The sequence below is a fragment of the Ipomoea triloba genome, chromosome 7 (assembly GCF_003576645.1).
Source record: "Ipomoea triloba cultivar NCNSP0323 chromosome 7, ASM357664v1".
NCBI lineage: Eukaryota > Viridiplantae > Streptophyta > Magnoliopsida > Solanales > Convolvulaceae > Ipomoea > Ipomoea triloba.
In genome coordinates, this window is record NC_044922.1 from 6,801,930 (window position 1) to 6,824,746 (window position 22,817).

Sequence of the window (22,817 nt, forward strand, 5' to 3'; positions counted from 1 at the left end):
TCAAATTTCAAGGCGGTTGGACCACAAACTAAATCAAACGTGTCATCGCTTTAATTTGAGGAACATGAACCCTTCACGACAAAGAGAAAGAGAAAGAGAGAGAGAATCCCCACGTCGCTCGTGACAAAGACCACCCGCAGTTGGCGCACTCACATGTACTCTCCACTTTAACACTTTACCATGCCACGGTAGAAGTGATTTATTATTGGTAAATTATGCACCATTACAATGGACCAAAGTTCAAATTGCATTCTAAACTCTGATAAAAAATAATATTCAGATTCTCTACTTACAGCTGACACATTTTGCATCTGCAATTCAATTTCTTTTTTGGATTACGTTTATTTTTGTAAAACAACATAGTTTAGAGGAAAACAACTTTTTTTTTCTATACTAAACAATTTAAATAAAAACTGTAATGATATTTTTGAAAATATGTAATTTGTCTTAAAATTTATACGTAATTTGTCTCTCGTGTAAAAATAATAATATAAATGTGATTAGTGATGTCAGATTGTCAGATAGGCTCTATCTTGGCAAATTATACTATAGACTCGAGTCTATATTCACAAATTTAGAATTTTATATTCATAAATTTAGAACTCTATATTCACAATTTTATATCTCAATACACAAAATTGCATTACTCAATATTCACAATTTTGTTATATTGATTCAAAAATTGTGTTATACTGTTGAACATAGAATCATGAAATTGTGAACGTAAAGCTATGAAATTATGAACATGGAGTTATGAAATTGTGAACTTGAAGTAATGAAATTGTGAATATGAAATTATAAAATTATGAATATGAATTTATGAAATTGTAAACATGGACTTAGGTCCACGTTGCAAGGTGGATCTAAATCTATGACATAACAACTGCCGTATCTTAGTCTAGAGCAGCCCGGCCCACGTTTTGCACAATTGCAGTCTATATTGGGCCTCAGTTCTCAACCCAAAAGTCTTGTGCTCTGCACTGTTGATACTATAAAAATCATAAAAAGATAAGGGCACGTACCGCAATTTTAGCATAAATTGGGAACAAAAATATAATATCTATTAAATTGTAAATTTCTCCTCCTCTAATACGGTGCCGTTTCGCATCTAAGGTACTTTATCTCTCTCTAGGCGATTTGATGTACACATTTCCTTTGCATTTTACATAGTTTTAGTTCTCTGATTCCTTTGGAAATTTGATGAGATTCCTAATACATGAAACCTGGTACACAAGCCAAATGGTTAACTTGTGGATAGAGAAACTTTGCCGGTATAATGAATAAAGAGTAATTATTAAAGTCTAAAGACACGCAGCCAGCCCTTAGCCCTAATTCCCTAATTCCAATCATTATTGAATGGATCATAGTCCACACAGTCGTCTGAATCATAAATAAAAGGTACATTTTTAATATACTAAAAGTACATTATTTTTGTACATAAAGTACATTATTTTTGTATTCATTATTTTATAGTACTATAAAATAATAATGTACCTTCAGTACAAAAATAATGTACATTCAGTACAAAAATAACGTACTTTATATACACAGCTGTGTGGACAAATAATTTGCCCCCTAATTCCTCCCATCGACGCAGTCACTCCGCCGCCGGCGCTTCCTCCTTTCTCTCTCTGTATGTGTATGCGTATGTATGTGTGTGTTGTGGTTTTTTTTTTTTTTTTTTCATTCTCATTTGTTGTTTTTCGATTTCTTTGTTTTGAAGTGTAGTATGTATATAAGGTTCTTTAATCTTTAGATACGAAAATCATAGCCACTCCGGTCTCCGGCAACCACTCTGGTCTTCGGATAACAATTAACATAGTTAAACATGCAAAGCCTCTGATGAATGAGTTGATCTGATTGACAAGTGGAACTTGTTGGAGAAAATCCTCTCTGACAATCGGAAATACAAGAAATTGGAAAACAAAACCAAAACAAATTACAAGGAAATAATAATCCACGTAGGATTAAACAATTACTAATGATGAAGGTACCACGCTGGGTTGAGTGGTCTTGGATGTTGACGTGTGAGCTGTATGGACTTCAGGGTGGTTGGAAGCACGAGTCGTGTTGTCACTATCCTTAAAACCTTATTTACCGCCTCCCGGGGTGCTGGAGCGTTGCGGCCTAGGTTTCCCAGGATAAAACGTGCTACGATCCGCCGTTTGAGCACACAAACTTGGACCCGGCGAACTAAACCGTGGGATGAACGCAGATGGCTTGAAGGAAATATGAGCAAGGTTTTGAGGGAGAAAACAGTGTATTCGTGTGTTCTTGGTGTGTATTTTTCAAACCTGCTGCTCACAACGAATATATAGTGAAGGATGGGATCATTGCATTAAATCTGGCATTTAATTCCCATTCGTAACCTCCACCCACTAGCAACCTATTTACACCCACTACTAATCCATTTAATTAAGAAATAAACTCTGAACGAATTCAGTAGGTGCGCGGCCTAGGTTTCCCAAGATAAAACGTGCTACGATCCGCCGTTTGAGCACACAAACTTGGACCCGGCGAACTAAACTGTGGGATGAACGCAGATGGCTTGAAGGAAATATGAGCAGGTTTTGAGGGAGAAAACAATGTATTCGTGTGTATTTTTCAAACCTGAGAATCTGGCATTTAATTAAGAAATAAACTCTGAACGAATTCAGTAGGTGAACGGTCGCAAGATCTCGATCTCATGGAAAACGAATATATAGTGAAGGATGGGATCATTGCATTAAATCTGGCATTTCGAACGACATTCGTGCCCGCAGATGCCGGCGCACACAAGTTCAAGCCTTTCGAACTCATCTTGAGATTTGATTTGCAAGCCCCCTGCGCGCGAGAGAGAGCATCTATGCTATACAAGTTACTTAGTCATAAAAAGTCCCTTGTATATATAGTGGTGCAAAAGTTCATTCCAAACCAATGTGGGACAAAGCTACATAAGCTTTTTCACACTTGAATTCCATCTCAAATGGGTCTACTTTGAGAATCAATTTCTCATTCACCCATTATCCATTTTGAGCGTATAATATATCGATCTCTTCGTCTAAGAACGAAGAACCCAAATCCACTTTGACCCGACCCAAAATTGGAAGTGGACCCACATATATTTATACCACAAAATAGCCACTTAAAATGCCATTTTTAGTGCTATTTTCCAACAGAACTAAGAATACATTGTTTATAAATACCATCCTACTTGTGAGGGCTGTGAATGGCTGACTTTCAGATTGTGATAATGTGATGTAGGACATCCAAAGTTAGACAATGGCTCAAGTAACAATGGATCCTTCTAAAAAAGTTGATGACAATGTTGCTTCCTCTACTTACAAATCTCAAAATTCAGCATCATCATTCAAAAGGTTGGGCAGGAAATCACCATTCACTAGATATGGACTTCCTATGATCTCACTAATGGTGCTTGGGTCTTTTGGCCTTGGCCATCTTCTGCAAGGCAGGTTGGTTCAAATGTTTATTTAATTAAACGTCAAACTATGTTTGTTGTTCAGTTGCTAGCTAAATATAGTTCACTAAACTATACTGGACACTGAAACATCCCTTTCCAGGATGGATTTATCCAAAGTCACTTTGAACCTTTTGGTTGCAGTGCTAAAGAAATTTATATTTAAGTCTTCAGAATCCTTCCATCATTTGGTAAAATGAAATTAGCTCTTCCATCATTTTAAAGCTTGTTTGGAGATTGAGGAAGGGATCAACTGTTTAGATTGTCTATGCTTTTCATTGACAATTGCCTTTCTCAAGTGCCATAATTTTGTACAGAGTAATTGATATTTGCCTTAAAGCAATTTTAAACATTCTTACATAGTTGCTCTTTTATTTACTTTTCATTTATTTAAAGATTAAATCTTGTGAAATGTTGTAGTTCAGCAAGGATATTGCTAAAGTGAAGGATGATTGTGAGTGGGAGATCATTGAGACAAGAAAAGCACTTTCAAAAGAAGGGCCTGTCAATGCATATAACCCCAGAAAGATAAATTTGGAGGATGAGTTGAAGGTATGACAGTTTTGACCCATATGTGTGTCAGTGTGTGCATAGGTTATTGCAAAGTACCAAATGAAGCCAGATTTTAATTTGTCCTCTAATTCCCTTGCAATGCTTGCATATTAATATCAGGCTCTGCAAGAAAAGGTTGATATAAACACTTATGAATACAAGAGAATTCCTAAGCCCAATTAGGGCAAATGAAAAGGCAGCATTTTTTTGAGGCCATGGCCAAAAAGTGCAGCCCAAGGAAATTCATCCTTCAAAGCTAGCATCTCTCTTGTTCATTAATGATACCCTTTTACCAGACACGAAGGCGTTGTAGGCTTTATCTACTTGTAGTTGATAGTTCTTTTAACGAGGTTTTCTCCTCGCCCTGTGACCCTAGCCGGCAAAGAACTACAAGGAGGTAAACCAGCCTAGGTTACTCATAGCTGACCGGCTCAAACCCAAGGGTTTGAAGATCGAACCTCCAACCTCTCGGTTGTAAGTAGAGCACTCTTACCACCTGGGCTGTCCTTACGGACTACACCTTGTAGAGTTATTGTTGAGAGTGGGGGTACCCACCAAGGCATTCATGGGTTGTTATGCCGTGGACCCAGGTCCACCTTGCAAGGTGGACTTGGGTTTACATTCACATACACTATACTCTACATTCACAATTTGTAAACTCCACATTCACACACTACAGGATTATATGTTTAGTAACTATACTCTACATTCACATACACTATACTCTACATTCACAATTTGTAAACTTCACATTCACACATTATAGGATTATATGTTTAGTAACTATACTCTACATTCATATACACTATACTCTACATTCACAATTTGTAAACTTCACATTCACACATTCAAACTCTATATTCACAAGTCCTATACTCCACATTCACAACTTGAGAACTCCACATTCACACATTACATGGCTACAAGTTGCTAGAACTTCTTAACTCTATTACAGATTCACACATGCATAACTCTACATTCACGATTTCTATACTCCATATTCACAATTTGAAACCTCCGCATTCACACATTTCTGGGCAACGCTACATTCACACAATCATAAATCTATATTCACGATTTCTATACTCTACATTCACACTTTGAAACCTCTACATTCACACATTTTTGGGCAACTCTATATTCAGCAATATGTTTACTAATTTAAAAAAAAAAAAAAGAAGACAAAAACGACGTAGTTTTGGACCCAGGTCCACTGCCGGCATTGATCATCCTACAGACTTCTTTGGGGGGACCATTTTTTTTTTTTCAACCTTAGTTAGACTATCACTACCAGCTTGATCTCCAATGGCTTCTCCATCCATTTTTTTAATTTGCACGTCTTCACTGAATGGGGAAAATCCCATTATAGGATGGTTAAAACTCAATGTAGATGTCACGGTGGACATTGAAGGTGGCAGAATGAGATTTGGCTAGTTCCTTCAAGATGATCAGGAGCATCCAGAGTTGCTAAATGCATTTTGTAGAGGGGTGCCTTTTCTTCAAAAGAAGTTAAAGCCATGGCCATTCGGGAAGCTTAGCTTTGAGAATTTTTATAAAATTCATATTGAAATAGATGTTCTACAGGTCCTTCAATGTCTCAACAGTACTATTGGAATGTCATCTTTTGATTTACTCTTGCTCACGGTTAAAGACTTGATGAGTCAATTCGTTCATGTTTTATCTCTTTTGTTAAGAGATATATGAATATAAAGAATTGCTCATTCCATGTCAGATTGCATTGAATGTGTTTCACATCCTTCTCTTCTTTTTTTTTTTCTTTTTTATTTTGGAAGGAAAACAAAGCTTTATAAAACTCAGGAAATCAAATATTCAATACAAGTAGGAATAGAAGAAAAATAACTGAGATGAGTAGGAAGAGAGCTCGCAACTCTAGCTAATGTATGGACAAGCTTGTTCATTGGTCGGGCAACATAACTAATAGACATGCACTAATTCAAAGCGTAATTTTAGAGATTGACATTGACATAAAATGCAACCAACATAAGAAAAGAATAATTCGGTAAATCAAGGTTAAGAAACTTTTACACCATCTAAGCATCCATCTCCTTTTATTTGTGAATTGTAATTCTATGTATTCGTACCTTAATTAATTCATTTCTTGTTTTCTTAAAAAAATAAAAAATACTAAAGAAATATAGTGTGGATTGCAAGGCCGCCTCAATCCACGGAGATAACTTCCGCCGATATCAACGCCTGAACCTGCAACTACTAATTACCCACTCAAAAGGAAGTACGTTTATATTGTAACTATACAAGTCAAATAATTGAAAGTTATTAATGAACAGAGATTTTATTTTGCAGTGGGCCTAATATTGATTATTTAAGTTGTGGTTTAGTGGCACTCGATTGCATTCCACATGGGAGGGGTGGGTTCCAGCCTTAGTAGCAGAGGCGATATTGACTCTATGTGCTTCATTTGGAAAAAAAAAAAAGAAAAAAGAAAAAGACTAAGATGGTAAACAAGAAAGGAGAGAGAGAGAGTTGGTAAACTGCATTGTCCAAGAATACATTATTTTTGTTTTCGATGATTAGGAAAACTCGCAATTACTATCAGATGGGGTGAATTCTAGCTCAAACCAAGAAGGTCAATAAATCACTCATACTGGGAATAGAACTTGAAATTTTATGGTTACCAAGTTAATAGTACGTCCGACCAACTTAGTTGGGATTGTTAGGGCTGTTAGCGAACAGAGCTTTCAACAAACTACTCGTGTTCGAGCTCGGTAAGCGTTCGTTTATGTTCGTTTATTAAGGTAAACGAGCATTAACAAACAAAATTTAGAGCTCGATTAATAAACGAACAGAGTCTGAACAGTGGTAAGCTCGTTTGCTAAGTGTTCGTGAACAAGCTCGTTTGTGTTCGTTTAGTAGTGTTCGCGAACAAGCTCGTTTAGTGTTCGTTTAATAATGTTCGCGAACATGTTTATACATACACACATACATACATACATACATACATATATATATATATAATTGTTCGTGAAGACGCGAATGTAGATTATTTATTATTCACGAACAGATTGTGCTCATGAACATGTGCAGGTGTTTGGTTATTAAGTATTCTCGAACGTGTTTATGAACGTAAATGAACAAGTTTGTGAATTTATTTGTTAACGTTTGCGAACACGTTCGTGAACGTTAACGAACACTAACGAACGCTTAACAAACGAACACGAACAGGATTTTCAAAAACCTTAACAAACGAACACGAACACCCCAAAATCCTTAACAAACGAACACGAACAACCTCCCTTCGTTTATGTTCGGTTCGTTAACAGCCCTAGGGATTGCGATTGCTCCTATAATGACATTTATTTTAACTTATATATCAAATGATTATTTTAAATAGTACTAGATAAATTGAAAAGCAAAAATACAATATAATTTTTTAAGAAAATGTTAAGCATTTTTACCATTGTCACTCACAAGAGCCACCCCGAAATGCCACATCACAAATATACAATAACTAACCAAACATGCAATTACTACATCACAAATATGTAATTGTCACATTAGGAAGTGGTTATTTGTGAATGATAAATGTAACCGTGTGTAGCATGATCTAATTTTTTAAATATAATAATAAGTACTCCTACCTCAATATGTTACATACCTGCAATTAGACTATTATATAGCTTTGATTTAGTTAATAGTTGGTGTCTGTGTGTGTGTCTATATATTTTTAGAGGTCTAGTCACATATTTTCTTGATTAGCTAGTTAACTAAAGCTAGACACTAAGACTAACATGCATTGCTAGGACCTCAAAATATGGCAAAATAACTCATTAGTGAATTTTAAGGCGCCTACATTTTTAAGTTTGAATCCAAAACTTTTAGTTAACTAGAATAAGTAAATAGACTAGGACTAATATAAAACAAACAAATAAATAAATATCTTTAAGAAATTCCTAATGGATTATTTAATTTAATAAAGGAATTATAAATAAATATTGTTTTAATTAGGCTACATTTTGTTCCCTTTGAAAAACAAAAAAGGATTGTGGTAATCATTATCGAACATGGATGCCACCAAAGAGTTTGAAACTTTAGCCCCTCAAAACTCCACCCACTCCCTTTTAGGCTATATATAAATATAAAACATATTCGTCACAAACACTAAACTAAAATCGTCACCTAATCTCCATTCATTCACTCATTCTCCCCCAATGACCCCTCACTACTTCTTCTTCTTCTTCTTCTTTCTATTCCTTTCAATCACAAATGCCCAAACCAAATACATGAACGCCAGAACAAACTTCATCAACCAGTTCCTGGCGCCTCAGAACGCCGCCCGCTCGGCGCTTCATCTCCGGCCACTCGTGTGGGACACGCGCCTCGAGAATTACGCGAAATGGTACGCGAATCAGAGACGCGGCGACTGTGCGCTGATGCATTCTGCGGGGCCGTACGGGGAGAACATATTCTGGGGCGGCGGGGAGGGGTGGATGCCGGTGCAGGCCGCGGCGGCCTGGGCGGCGGAGCGGCGGTGGTATAACTACCGGTATAATAGTTGCGCGGGTGGGCAGGAGTGTGGGCATTATACGCAGATTGTGTGGAGAGAGACGAGGAGGGTTGGGTGTGCTAGAGTGGCGTGTAGTGGGGGGAAGGGGGTTTTCATGACTTGTAACTATGATCCTCCTGGGAACTACATTGGAGAGAGGCCTTACTAGGTTGTGTTATTTTGTATGTATTTCTCATTATTTTCTGAGGAACTGCATAATTGAATAATGAACTTATTGGTGTGTTCATTTATTTTCTTGCCTATGTAATCTGATGACATATCTGTTACCATTTCAAATGGGTGGTCACATCACTCACATGATTGAACCGGGTGATATAATTTTTTGGAGTTAACTTTATTTTTGGTCTTATATTCATAAGTGTCAGTCAACTTTTAGTTATTTTTATTAGAACATTTACCTTCTCGTCCTAGTATTATTGTGTCAGGATTATTTTTGGTCTTTCGTCAACAAAATCGTTTGAATAAAATTAAATACAAGGCCATTTTGATCTTTTTTTAAAAAAAAAAAAATTTAAATACAAAGGAATAAGGGTCAAATAGACCATCAAATTGGACACTGCACGATAATGCAATTATGCTACTTCATCTCCTTGGCCGGAGACGAATATAACTGCTTCTGCTTCGTCTTCGGCAGAGACAAAGTTGTTTTTTTTTTAAATAATTATTTTTTAAAAATATTTTTAATTTGGGGTAACCTATTAGAAACCTGCAAATTGGACAAATTGTTTGAAATTGGTCAGTGCAGGGATTCAATTGTAAGTTTTTTAAGTTCAATAGCCTAATTACCTTATCTTGTGCAGTTCGATAGCCTACTTGATCCTTATTCAATTTGTTTTCCTCTTACTAACATCATTATAATACTATTCAGTGTTTCACCTTTATATGATACTTTTTCTAAAAGTAAATTATTATTTATTGTTTTTTTTTGTGATACTTATTTATTGTTATTGGTTACTTGTGAATTAATCAATGATAAGTAATGTTACATTCTCATTGTAATTATATATCTTAATTTTTAACTCTAACAATATTTGATTAGTTCATTTTATACTCCATTAATAAATAAATTACATGTTACTATTGCTATTGATGGATTGATTTATTTTTAATATTTGATTATTGTGTGAAGCCTTTATTAATTTACAAGTAATCAAAGTTTTCATCTCTTTTAAATATTACGTTGATTAACGAATATAATTTTAGGGGTTAATTCTATTTTTGGTTTTAAATTTATATGTGACAGTTTACTTTTAATTTAGTCATTTTTATCAAAACATTCATTTTGGTCCTAGTATTATTGTTGCATGACCATTTTTAGTCCCCATCAACAAAATCGTTGAAATACAAGGAAATTTTGATCTTTTTAATACAAAGTGCGTGGACCCGTTATAATTTTTTTATGCTTATCTTTTTGAAAAGAATTCATAATTGAAGACCGAAATATCATTATATTTAAGGGTCACACTTGTGTGAGACCGTCTCTCACGGATCCTTATTTGTGAGACGGGTCGGGTCAGGTCAAAGCAACATGCAAATGGCATACTTATATGTGCAAATGTTATACTTATATGCTCAAATATAACACTAATCAAGAATACACTTTTTGTTACTTATAAGAGAAAAAGTAATACATTTTTCATAATAAGCAATGTTGACAATTGCCCCATACTTATAAGGGCAAATATAATACTTTTTAGGAAAAATGTAATACTTTTAAATCGAAATGTAAAAGTATTGTATTTTTCCTTAAAAGTATTACATTTACCTTTATAAGTAACAAAAATTTTATTCCTAATTAGTAGTACATTTGAGCATATAAGTATGACATTTGTGCATATAAGTGTTACATTTGCATCTTAACCCGACCCGTCTCACGGTGAGACGGTCTCACACAAGTTTTTGCCTATATTTAATGACATTTAAACTGTTTTGTTGATAAGGACAAAAAATGGTTATGTCACAATAATACTAGTGATCAAATGAAGATATTTTGAAAAAAAGGACTAAAAGTGAACTTTCACCTATAAATTTAGAATAAACAATGGATAAGGTTGTCTGGGTGGTGTAGTTGGTTATCACGCTAGTCTCACACACTAGTGGTCCCCGGTTCAAACCCGGGCTCAGACAAATTTGGTTGATTATGATTGATTTATTCCAATGATATGAGATTAGATAAACAGAGTAGTTTTTTTTTTCTTTTTAAATAATCAAAGTAGAATCATTTTTAAATGTTTATTAATATGATATTATTTTTCTTGTTATTTCAATATTAAATACCACCGGTTATGTGATTATCACACCAGTGTCCTTTTAAAGTACTAAAAATAAAATTATCACTGTTGATAACTGAACTACAACCTAGCTAACTCATGCAACAAGCTAAGCAAAGAAACAACGTAACCATCATCGTACAACAATTATTAATTATTACTAACTAATAACTTTAATTATCTCAATCACCTTAAATGAAAATACAAAATGTTATTGTGGGTATATATAGGGCTTTGGTATTTGACATAATGTGGTACCTCGTGTGGTGATAATATCATAATAGGGATAATATTAACTTATAATGGTTAGATTAGACGAAAAATACAAGGTACCTATTTAGGTCTTTAATTATAATTTTTTAAAAAAAATAAAAATAAAATATAGTAAATCAATTCATTTTGTATAAAAATATCAAAATGTTATCGTATTTAACTACATTTCAACGATTTTGTTGACAGTGGATCAAAATTAATCATACTATAATAATATTAGGACTAAAGCGAGATGTTCTAAAAGAGAATGACTACAAGTGAACCGTCACTTATAAACCTATGACTAAAAAATAGAATTAACTCTAAAATACTTTATCCTTAGCTTTTTCCTATGTTTGAATAAATGTCTGATAAAAGATGACATCTGTCTAATGAGTAACAAATGTCGGAATATATATGTTGAGCAGACAGCTAGGTTTTGGTAAACTGATGATAAACTAAGTACTTAATCAACTAAATCTATGGAACTAAAATACTTTATTTAAACTAAAATACTAAGAGAACAATATATATAATAGGTATTCGGAAGAATCTTTCATTGTTTATGCAAATATATTAAGGAATCGATTATCATATACCTGGAAAATGTTTTACATTAAACTATGTGTATGACATGTTTTAATGTTGATCAAAACCAAAAGTTCATGATGAATTGACTACTATCTTCAAAGAGATTCACCTCTCACTATAAGAAAATGACTACTTAGTGTCTTAGTGAGATTATCTAATTTAGTAATAACAAAATTGTCGTTTAGTATTTTAACTATGAACTATTATTCATTAATTCATATAAAATTTATCATTTTCTAACTAATTTTCACTCCATTTTATTTGTCAAATTAAATTAATCATTTAACTAATGGACAAAGCTCACAAATATAGTCTATGATTATGATTTTTAATGGTGTTTTAATAATATAATTTTCGTTTCCCTTCTATTTCTATATATATTTTGTCCCCTCAATCACTTTTCTCATAGTTATATAATAAACTTATTTTTACAATCATCTTGGCTAAAATGATAAATCGAAAGAACCATGTATTAAGGAATAATATTATTACTGGTTAATATTATTTATTTTTCTTGTATTTAAATTCTTAGGCTAACCCTATTATTCTCTTCTGTTAGTTTGCACATAAATAGCTAGTTGTTACCACCTTATATAAAGGGTTGTGATATATGAATAAAATCATCAGTTTCTCCACCTCTATTATATTCTCACACCATGAAGAGGTAGAGGATTTCCCATGTGAAGATTAAAGTAGTAGTTAAAAAAAAAGATATGGAAGTGAATTCCACGTGATCCTTCCTTCACTAGTGATCCTTCCTTCACTAGTGATGAACAATATGGTAACTATAGGGGCAATCAGGAAGATAATGATAGAAAGTGACAATATGGAGATTGACCTTCTTCGTACTAAGAAGGTTGATAGAATAAAGGCTTATTGTTTTTCTAATCATATTGCTTCAAGGGTGACTAGTGAAAACTAGTCCCACTAACAAAAATGAGTATCTTATTTTATAACTGTTGGGAGTTTGGGAAATCCACGATAGTTCACGAACTTTGTGAAGTAATTTGGATAAAAGATCACAACCTAATGTTCTTCTTAGAAACAAAGTTAAACAACAAGACGTCAAAGAGAATCAAATATATATGATTTGGAGATGTTTGGTGTAGGGATGAAAGCAAAAGGTAAGGTAGCTAACGTTGACACTTCTTTGGAAGAAAGTTAATCTTGTTACTTTGCAATGTTTTTCGCTGCACCACATTAATGTGATGGTTCATATTAATAACAAAGAAGATTTGTGGATATTTTTACAATGATATATAGGAATCCTATAGTTGAAGAAAAAGCTTTTGGGATTTACTACGAGGACAAAAAGTACGTAACAATATACATTGAGTTTGGCCTCTAAACATTGAGGCAAAATGAATTAAATCAAATAAACCATAGAAGAATTCAAGAACATAGAAAAATTTCTTTAATTTGTGAAGAAAATCTAGTGTCTAAGCTTTTCTAAGGTGTAAAGATGTCTCTTAGAGCGTGGTTGAAGTTCCCACAAATGTTTTGGATTATATCCTTGAAGTTTAGGGTTGAAAAGTCCCCCCAAAAGGGTTAAAATGCTGCTTAAATAGAGTTGCGGTAGTTGACATGCCATGCTACACAATTGTATTGCCAGGCGTGTCAAAATTTTCCATGTTTTTTCTCTATGATTTAAACTGGATTTTGAAAATTTTGAACATAAAAGTTGTAGAGCATTGTCATAGCTTTCAATGAACACTTGAATCAATTCAATTTAATTTCGTATAAAAGAGATGCAATCAAAATACTATCATCATATCGTGTCCTGGGCATGTCGAAATATGTCCAACTTTTTTTTACCCTAATCTGTCCCAGATTTCTAAAAACTATGAACATGAAAGTTGTAGGAGATTGTCTACACTTTTCATGGACACTTTAACCTCTTCAACTGGACTTTGCATGAGAGATATGTGGCCAAAATACTGTTAGCACGTCACAAAGTGCTTGTTTTGTCATTTTTGCTCATAAATTCATGAAAATCAAATATCAATGAAAAAAAAACTATTCTTGGAGGTTAGTTTCACTAGTTTGAATATGAAAGATAGACTTAAAGTTCATGTTGGAGGGCTTGCAAAATCAACCTATTAAAAAGGGTGAAGATTTGATGAATCAAAATCAATATATTCAATCTATTTTGACCAAACAATCAAATCAAGCTAAAAATTAATATGAAGCACTAAAAGTCAATTTACCTTCACTGAAGCTCAATCTCATATCTTCCATATGAGAGAATCACTACATGCCATCTGAGCACAATGTGCTTGGCATGAAACAGAAGAATTAAGTAATTACAACAACTTTTTTGAAAATTTAAATTTTCTTGCAAATCATGATGAAAATATTTATAATGTTTCCAAAAGTGCTCCTAATAATTTGAAATTGACTGCTCTAGACATTCAAATGGACGTTATAAATGCTTTATCAAGTGAGACCATAAAAGAAATTATTGATTATTTGGGAGAGATTTGTTTTGTATTTTGGTTGATGAGTCATGTGACGTGTCAAATAATGAACAAATGGTTCTTGCCTTGCACTAAGTGAATAAAAAAATTATTGTGTTATTGAACTTTTTTTTTTGGATATAGTTCATGTTTTTTTATATATACAATTGTTTTGTCACTAAAACTAGCAATTGAGTCATTATTTTTCAAGCATTGACTAAGTTTTCTAGATTAGGTGAACAAGGTTATGGCGGGACTAGCAATATGCGATGTGAAATTTAATGGTTTGAACAGTTTAATCTTGAAGGAAATTAGTATGCATTTTATGTCTATTGTTTTGCTCATCAACTTCAAATGACTCTTGTAATTGTTGGGAAAAATGAAGATTGTGTTGCTTTACTTTTTCAAAATATTGATACTCTGCTACAAATCATTGTGCGCACGCACACACACACAAGTACTTTAAAAAAATATCAACGGTTTACATCACCGTATCAGAGCGTTGCTAAAACCTTTGACTTGGATTCTCATTTGTGCATGAAGTTTGAATCTTTAATTGGTGACTACATCTACAATGAGTAATTGGAACGTTTCCAATTTTCCATTGAGAAAATTGTCCTCTTGCAATAATTATAAAATTGACCGCATATTTTATCAAAATTCTTCTTCAATTCACTCATGATCTTCAAGAAAGTAGTGAAATCGATGTTCATCAAATTAAGTCAAGCGACAATCTAGTCGACTTGTTCACTAATGCGTACTTTTGAGAAATTAGTTCATAAGATTGACTTATTTTTTCCACCGAGTTTTTCTTGGTAAGGTTTTTAACGAAACATCAATCCATGGATATTTAAGGGCGAATTATAAATAAATGTCGAATTTGTAAGTATATAGATTTATGATTATCAAGTTAACAGCCTGATCAACTTGATTGTGGTTGTCCATATGAGAATTGTGAATATATATTTATTAGTTGAAGGACCATCTTTGGTATTGCATGCTAATATATGGCCGCAGAATTGTGATATAATTATTACGAAGTACAATACTACAATTTACGTGTGTAATTCGGGCCAGATCCGCACAGGTATACGGGTCGCGGAGTTCATTGATTCCTCTACTCGTCCGTGCACTTTGTCTCTCTCTTTCTTTCTCTCTCCATTTCTTAGCATAAAGATTCTGAGTCATTCTCAGATACATGTATAAATCCGTAACTGTTCTGTATTGCGTTTTATTTTTCCAGAGAGGATCAGAGGGTATTGCTGATTTTGCTTGTAGATCTGATCTGCTAGGAACTTTGAATAAGGGAACGGGAATTTGAAAATGGGAATTGTGTTTACTCGGCTTTTCTCGTCGCTGTTTGGTAACAAGGAAGCTCGGATCCTTGTTCTTGGATTGGACAATGCTGGGAAAACCACGATCCTCTGTACGATTTCTCAGAGATTTTGCAGCCCGTTGTCTTGATTTGATGTTTGGGTTTTGGATTTGTCGTGAGTTTAAAATTTTGTGTAACTCTATTTCCGATTTTTTTATGCAGATCGGCTTCAGATGGGCGAAGTCGTTTCCACTATTCCAAGTTGGTATTCTTTCTTTTGCTCAGGGGAAGAAATCGAATTTGCATTCATAAAAACTATGGTTTATCGTTTTAATTTTTAAGTTGAATATTAAGACTTCAATATTAGGACGCTATTGAAGTGAATTGTGATGGGTAATATGTAATCCTTTTTTTCCTTGTGATGCAGCAATTGGATTTAATGTTGAAACAGTGCAGTACAACAATATTAAGTTTCAAGTTTGGGATCTAGGTATGCTGACCAGTTAGTTTATGATCTAGGAAACTTTTTCCACATTGCATGTTCCTATTTAGCCATTTATGGTCATTATTTTTTTCTTGTGTTATGTTTTGTTCTAATTGGAATTGCCTGAGAAATTGATACATATTATCAATATTTTATCCTTGAATATTAAGAAAATCAATGCCATTGAGGAGTTAAAATGGTTTTTTACTTTGACTTTGGCCTACTTATTAATCAGATATGCCTGTTTCTACAATGTGCTAGATTAATAATTAGTCTGAAATGATTATATAACCTAAGTTGATTGTCTTTGCATAACTTATGCTTGCCCGATAGTTCATTTTAGTTTTTAGATATATTTGATTAGTCATTAGTGGTTTAATATAGTACTCAATTCAAAAGTTTTTTTTTTCAATTAATATCTGTTAAAATCAACTCAATCACTAATTCACTATAGAATATGAGGGAAGAGTTTACTTGAGGTGCTTTAGTCTCTCACTTGTTATGAATCTTTCAGGAACTCTGCACATAGAAATGATAGAATTTCACATTGATATGCATTGCAGTTTATAGACCACCCTCAATTCGATTTTCACCATGTTCACTAGCAAAGTAGTAATTTGTATCTTAGTTGATCACAACCCTTGTATGTACTGAAATTAGAGATCATCTCACTCATTGGAGTCATTGCTGTAAGTAGATAAAGTGAACAAGAGTTTCCACCTTGTGAACATTTTGTACTTTTTGCATAGTTTCCACAGGAATTGTTATCCCTATGTTTGACTATTTATCACTCCCTAGAGACATTTTGACTATTTGGATTAAAAATAGGTATTTGTGAGTGTTATAATCTAAGACTGGGCCAAGGTCACTCAACTGGCCTATAATGCACATGGACAAAACCACACTAAAAGATTAAATCCAATCTATCAGCTTGTCTAACCCATGGCAACCCATATGTGGGACTCTTAGGGGTCGTTTACTTCATTTCTCTGTTTTTCCTTTTCTAATTTTTCATTTTTCATTCTCCATTTATCCAGTTTTCCATTTTTCCAATTTTTTAATTTCATTTTACAAATTCAATTTCTAAAATAAAAAAAAATCAATAAATTAATCTACAGATCAAGTATCGTACAAAGGAGATCGATGAACAAGAAACAACTATCAATTATCATAGCAAAAGAGAAATGAGATAACTTTCATCAAAATAAATAAAAATAGGTTTAGATAATTACTTTTGGACTTGGACAAGATCGTACCGAAGATTTTGGAGAGTTCGTGTTGAGTTGCCGAGATGAAAGGTTTGCCAGAGAATGTAGGCTCACCGGAGTGGTTGTGTGGCTTGACGGTGTGCTATTCGCTCCTCTTTGCTGTACGTGAAGGAAGGGAAAGGGTTTACCGTTTACGCGAAGGGAATAAGAACGAAGGTTGCTACCCGATGCGATGGGGAAAAGAAAGAAGACTGGAAAAGGCGATGGAGAAAAGAAAGAAGGCTGGAAAAGGCGATGGGGAAAAGAAAGAAGGCTGGAAAAGGCAAGAACGATGCTGCAACAAATGACCTAACCTTGGAAGAAAACGCCAAGGTGGGAAAAATGACATAACATGGATTCGAACTGCTGACCTCTCCTAAAATTACATTGTTCACCTGCATATTTCCATCTCTCCATTTGGAGAATGTCTTTTCCCGTTCTCCAAAGTTACACAAAAAGTGGAAGATTGGAGATGAGACTAAAATTGGAAAAATAAATTTAGTAAACAAGTTTTCCATTTTTCATTTTTCCACTTCTCCAATTCTCTGTTTTTCGAGAAAATCCTTTCATTTTCTAACGACCCCTTAACACTCCCCTCAAGTGGACAACCGGTCCATTTTGAATCTAATTGGTTGACCACTTGAAATTGGACCTTGAAACTAAAGCTTTGGACGCCACTAATACCCTGGGTAGACAATTGGGTGAACACAAAGTGGACCGAACAAGCTCTGATACCAGGTTATAATTTAAGATTGGGCCAATGTCACTCAATTGGGCTATACTGCACATGGACCAAACCACACTAAAAGATTGAATCCAATCAATTAGCTAGTCTAACCCATGACCTTATAAACCCATGTGGGACTCTTAACAGTGAGTAAGATCATTATGTTGAGATTAATTGATGAATGACTGAACACCTAGTATTTGGTTTCCTTTTGGAGAGGGATAATGTGGTCAATACTGATTAAGTGGATAACCGTTGTTAGTGGTCACTAACTCATTGTCACCTCAGAACTTTCTGATGATTATTTTGCACCAAATAAATATATTCTTCTTTTTGTTAGTCAGCTTGAGAGCTTTTGCTATTAATTTTTCTAGCTACGTGTGAGGAATGCGAAAATATTTCTTCTGATGTTCTCCATTGAGATAGTTGAATTTTTCTTGACTATTTTGTTTTTGCCATATTGCAGGTGGACAGACTAGTATCAGGTAACTTCAAATTCAAGTTTGTGCTTAGACGTTAGAATGTTAGATCATAAAGGAATTTACAGAGCTTTTATGACAAAACAGCTATTGTTTAGCATGCTAGGTAATAATGTTTTGTATTGTCATTAAACTCAGTGGTTGTGTTCTGTTTCTTTTCATCAACCAATCTGATATGGCTCCTTTCGAGCTTAATAGCACATCTAATGAACACTTCTTTGACCCAAGTATGATTTTTGGTCTCATTCTTGATAAATTTTCTGGTTGACCTAGCCATGGTTGTCCTTTATTGTTCAAGATTTTTGAAATGTGAATGCTGCATAAATATTGATCAATGCTACATACTTTTAATTATTAAGGGGCATAGTAACATGAATTTGAGACGTGCTAACGTAACATATAGGCCTTGGCTCTCACTTAAAGATGTTCCACCTTGCATTGGTCCATAGATTTGATTTTTCGAGATGTGTGATTGACAAATTCAGTTCGGGGTTTACTAGGAATCCTGTGTACACTATTGGCATCCTGACTTGTAGTACCTGAGTGGCTGAGTAACCTATTGGCATTGCCAGTATATGTTCCAAAAAGGGAAACAACAAACATATATCTACTCTTAAATTAAACTAGATTCATAAAGCCTGATAAAATGGAATTGGAAATTAAAATTGTTCGTTGCTAGTTTCCACTATTAATTACTTTGACAACTAATGGCTCTACTTTTGGGGTTGTCTAGGACTTATTTCATGGGCTGAATATTTTCTTTTTCAAATTTAATCCTAGAGCATACACAGTTACACACTTTCTGTTATATTATATTTATTATTGTGGTATGCCATATGCCCTTCCTGATTTCTAAACTACTTTAGGGCACACTTTCTGGGACCAAATATGAAATACATGTAGAAAATGATCTTTGATTTCTGTATTGCTTGAAAAACTCTCCTATTAGGGATCTGAATTAAGATGCTCTAGTACATGTGTTTCTCTTTACCTGTCTAATTTTCTTGTTTGCCATCTTTTGTTGTTGTTGTTCAGTGATGCCAGTTTCTTGAACTTCGTTATTTGTGATGTGGAGAAATTATTGGGTAGTGGGAATTAGATGTTTCTCCATAACTCTATGTACTTATATTTCATGCTGTAGATGTGAAATTAATAAGAGCTAATTCTTTTTCTGCACAGACCATACTGGAGGTGCTATTTTCCAAATACTCAGGCCATAATCTATGTTGTTGATTCAAGTGACACTGATAGGCTGGTTATTGCTAAAGAGGAGTTTCATGCTATATTGGAGGTACCTTCATGGTGTAGATGTTACATATCTTATAATCTTATTTTGAACATTTCAATGTACTTGTTTGGAGAATATGTTTTTGCAGAAAAATAGGAATTGTTGCCTTTATTCATCTCTGGCAGGGTGCTAGCCCTTGCTTCAAGATGGGTAAAAATTGGAATTGATTTTTATTAAAAAACAGTAATTGGATTGTATTTTTAGCTTAACAATCAGGAATTCAAGAAATCTAACAACCAACAGTTAAAGTAACTGCACAGTTCATTAACAATGGCCATATGACCATACAACAGTTCAGTTTTCAGTTTTCAGTTTATGACATGGCATGGTTGGATGTGTTACACTTGAGTGCAAGAGAGTGGTTAGGCTTTCTTGAATTTAACTGAGAAAGAAACTAAGTTTAGGAAGCAAGCATAAGAAATCTAAGATAAGTAGCTTCCATTAGGCCTTAACAAGGAGATGAATAGATGATTAGCATATCTGCATATCCAAATTCCTATCAAATTGTTTAATTGCTGTAATCCTTTGTTGATTATTTTTAATATTTAAAACAGTTATGATGAACCAACGACAGCAATGGAGATTAGTGGAATTTAATGTCCCATAATTAAACTACCAGTGTATGAATACAATAACTTCAGAAATGGTTTTGACCCCAAATCCTTTTGAAAAGAAGCTATGCTTTCATGTTCTAGTCTTCCTTAGGGCTACAATGCTATCTATTAAATGGTGTTTTTAAAAGTCGATTATTAGCAGTTTTCCTGGCGTGATGTGTTCTATGTTTTATATAGTTTTTGATATCCAACTTAAATAAATTGCTTTTAATCTGGATGGGAAGAAATTATGAATTTCAGTGTCTCTTCTGACCAAACTTTCCTTGGAACTATGATTGCATTGATCTAAAGTCACGTTATATCATTTGAATGTATGCTTTTTGATAGTCCTAATGAAACTCTATAACATTATCTTTTTTTTTTAGGAGGAAGAGTTGAAAGGTGCTGCTGTTCTCATATTTGCTAACAAACAGGTCTTATATTTATCTTTCTGCTATAATTCTTTCTTACTTTAAAGAAAAAAATTAGCCTTAATGTGTAATAGTTTCTGGTAAAAGTTCTCTGGCACACAGTCAAGCATCACACACATTCAGAGAGAGAGATGCCCAGTGAAGCACTTACAGATGGTGCTCTTTTTCAATGACGTACTTTCATGATGTCTTTCTTGATAACAGGATCTTCCTGGTGCACTTGATGATGCTGCAGTGACTGAGTCCTTGGAGCTGCACAAGATTAAGAATAGACAATGGGCTATTTTTAAGACTTCTGCCATCAAAGGAGAGGGCCTCTTTGAGGGCTTAGACTGGTAAGCTTGAATAAGTGGTTATATTTTGAATGCCCTTGTAGTATTTTTGCTTGCTGATTGCATCCTCATGCTCAAAATTGTATTCTTTGAGAAACCTTTTCGAAATGTCACCCCATGTCTGGGTAATTCATAAACCTTGCTCAGCTCACCCACCTAGTATAAACTAAGATCACTTTATAATCTAACCATTAGTATTGGTCAAGCTTACACATTAAATATATGCTTACTGAAATTTTTTTTGTTGTGTTTAATGCTTGGAATCAACAAATTCACTGATATACATGCATTTCTACCTGGACTGTAATATTGTTTGGTTTTCTCATGTAATGCAATATTGGATTTATATATCACTCATATTGCCATAATATCACTACACTTGTATTGCTTATGCTTATCCTCTTGTGGATTATATAGGTTGAGTAACACCCTCAAGGCAGGAGGTAGCTAAATTTTGTGTTTATGAGGGGGCCAATGCCTTGGAGACAGACACACAGCAAAGTCTTGGTACAAAACTACAAATTATGTTAGATATGCCGATCTTCCATTGTTTCTGATGTTATAGCTTCGGAAGTAAAGTGCGGGTATAATGATATTATCTGGCTTTTATTACAACACCCTTCTTCTTCCTCTCTTCCCAAAATTTTTGCGACTTTCATTCTCATTCAAAGATGGTAGGCTTATGTCTTTGGTTCTTCTATACATTTAGTGGAGATTCCATTTGCTGATCTTCTGGGAGTTTAAATGAAACAATATATTTTTCTTGCACATAGAAAATGTGATTAGTTTTGTTGACTTCTGTTTAGAACAATTTTTTGACCTGCATCAAGTGAATTACTGATTTCGGCATCAACAATGTTTTATTAATTGCTAGTCTAATATTCCTACTTCTCTAGGATAAAAATTGGGAGAATAGGAATGTTTGGGGAAATATGATAGGTTAACTGCATACACATAATATGTTTAACAAATATATTATGTGTCTGTAATTAACATATTCTGTAATTGTAGTTAACAATTTGTTTGTAGTTACTATTTTATGTGTTTGTAGTTAACATGCTATGTGTCTTCAATTTATTTACAGGCACATAAATTGTTAACTGTAGATACATAATATGTCAACTGCAGATACATAATCAAGTTATTTTGGAAGATCAGGGTTCATAGTACAAAATACAAAGTAGATTCTGGTTCATGGTATAATTTCTCTCACGTTGCAATATGGACTAGGGTCATATAACTTGCCATTTGGAAAGCAATAGTTATACCATGGACCTGTGTCTATTTACATATTGAATGTTCACAATTTAAATTGTGAACATTTTGTATGTAAATTATGTATTTTGGACTCGGGTTTACCTTACAAGATAGACACGAGTCCAAATAATAATTTGCCTTTGGAAAGGGCAAATTATTGCATGGACCATGGTCCACACAGCTGTGTGGACCAAAAATAAAAAGTACATTATTTTTGTACTGTAGGTACATTATTTTTGTACTGTAGGTACATTATTTGATAGTATATATTAAATAATGTACCTTCAGTACAAAATAATGTATTCTAAAATAATGTACCTACAGTACCAAAATAATGTACCTTCAATACAAAAATAATGTACTTTTTATTTTTGGTCCACACAGCTGTGTGGACCATGGTCCATGCAATAATGATTGTTTGGAAAGAGAGAAGCTTGAATTTTGTTGAGAAGCCCAATTTGAACTTGGCCCAAAATGTAATCACACCAAATAGCAAACCCATTTGGGAATTAGCCCACTATTGGAAAGTTGGCCGTTTATATC

At 33.9% G+C, this 22,817-nt stretch overlaps 3 protein-coding genes and 1 non-coding gene across 7 annotated transcripts; all 4 read left to right on the plus strand.

Moving 5' to 3' along the window:
- Positions 1 to 1,085: 1,085 nt before the first annotated feature.
- LOC116024041 (cytochrome c oxidase assembly protein COX16 homolog, mitochondrial-like) lies at positions 1,086 to 4,192 on the plus strand. Its single transcript, XM_031264944.1, has 4 exons — positions 1,086 to 1,113; positions 3,244 to 3,452; positions 3,883 to 4,009; positions 4,130 to 4,192. The coding sequence occupies exons 2-4, from the start codon at positions 3,262 to 3,264 to the stop codon at positions 4,190 to 4,192; spliced, it is 381 nt and encodes a 126-aa protein (XP_031120804.1). The 5' UTR covers positions 1,086 to 1,113; positions 3,244 to 3,261.
- A 3,972-nt stretch (positions 4,193 to 8,164) lies between these two features.
- Positions 8,165 to 8,879, plus strand: LOC116026313 (pathogenesis-related protein PR-1-like). The gene has a single exon (XM_031267792.1). The coding sequence runs from the start codon at positions 8,197 to 8,199 to the stop codon at positions 8,698 to 8,700; it is 504 nt and encodes a 167-aa protein (XP_031123652.1). The 5' UTR covers positions 8,165 to 8,196; the 3' UTR covers positions 8,701 to 8,879.
- A 1,726-nt stretch (positions 8,880 to 10,605) lies between these two features.
- Positions 10,606 to 10,679, plus strand: TRNAV-CAC. Its single transcript has one exon. It is a non-coding gene; the product is annotated as a tRNA-Val (tRNA).
- A 4,490-nt stretch (positions 10,680 to 15,169) lies between these two features.
- On the plus strand, positions 15,170 to 21,870 carry LOC116025545 (ADP-ribosylation factor 1). Of its 4 annotated transcripts, none has more exons than XM_031266803.1 (9): positions 15,170 to 15,257; positions 15,365 to 15,547; positions 15,659 to 15,697; positions 15,864 to 15,926; positions 18,361 to 18,379; positions 19,553 to 19,664; positions 20,641 to 20,688; positions 20,890 to 21,020; positions 21,435 to 21,870. In XM_031266803.1, the coding sequence occupies exons 2-9, from the start codon at positions 15,445 to 15,447 to the stop codon at positions 21,466 to 21,468; spliced, it is 549 nt and encodes a 182-aa protein (XP_031122663.1). In that variant the 5' UTR covers positions 15,170 to 15,257; positions 15,365 to 15,444; the 3' UTR covers positions 21,469 to 21,870. The 4 variants fall into 4 exon arrangements, with proteins under 4 accessions (XP_031122663.1, XP_031122662.1, XP_031122665.1 ...); XM_031266802.1 differs by having other exon boundaries at positions 15,170 to 15,244; XM_031266805.1 differs by having other exon boundaries at positions 15,189 to 15,208.
- The last annotated feature ends 947 nt before the right edge of the window (positions 21,871 to 22,817 follow it).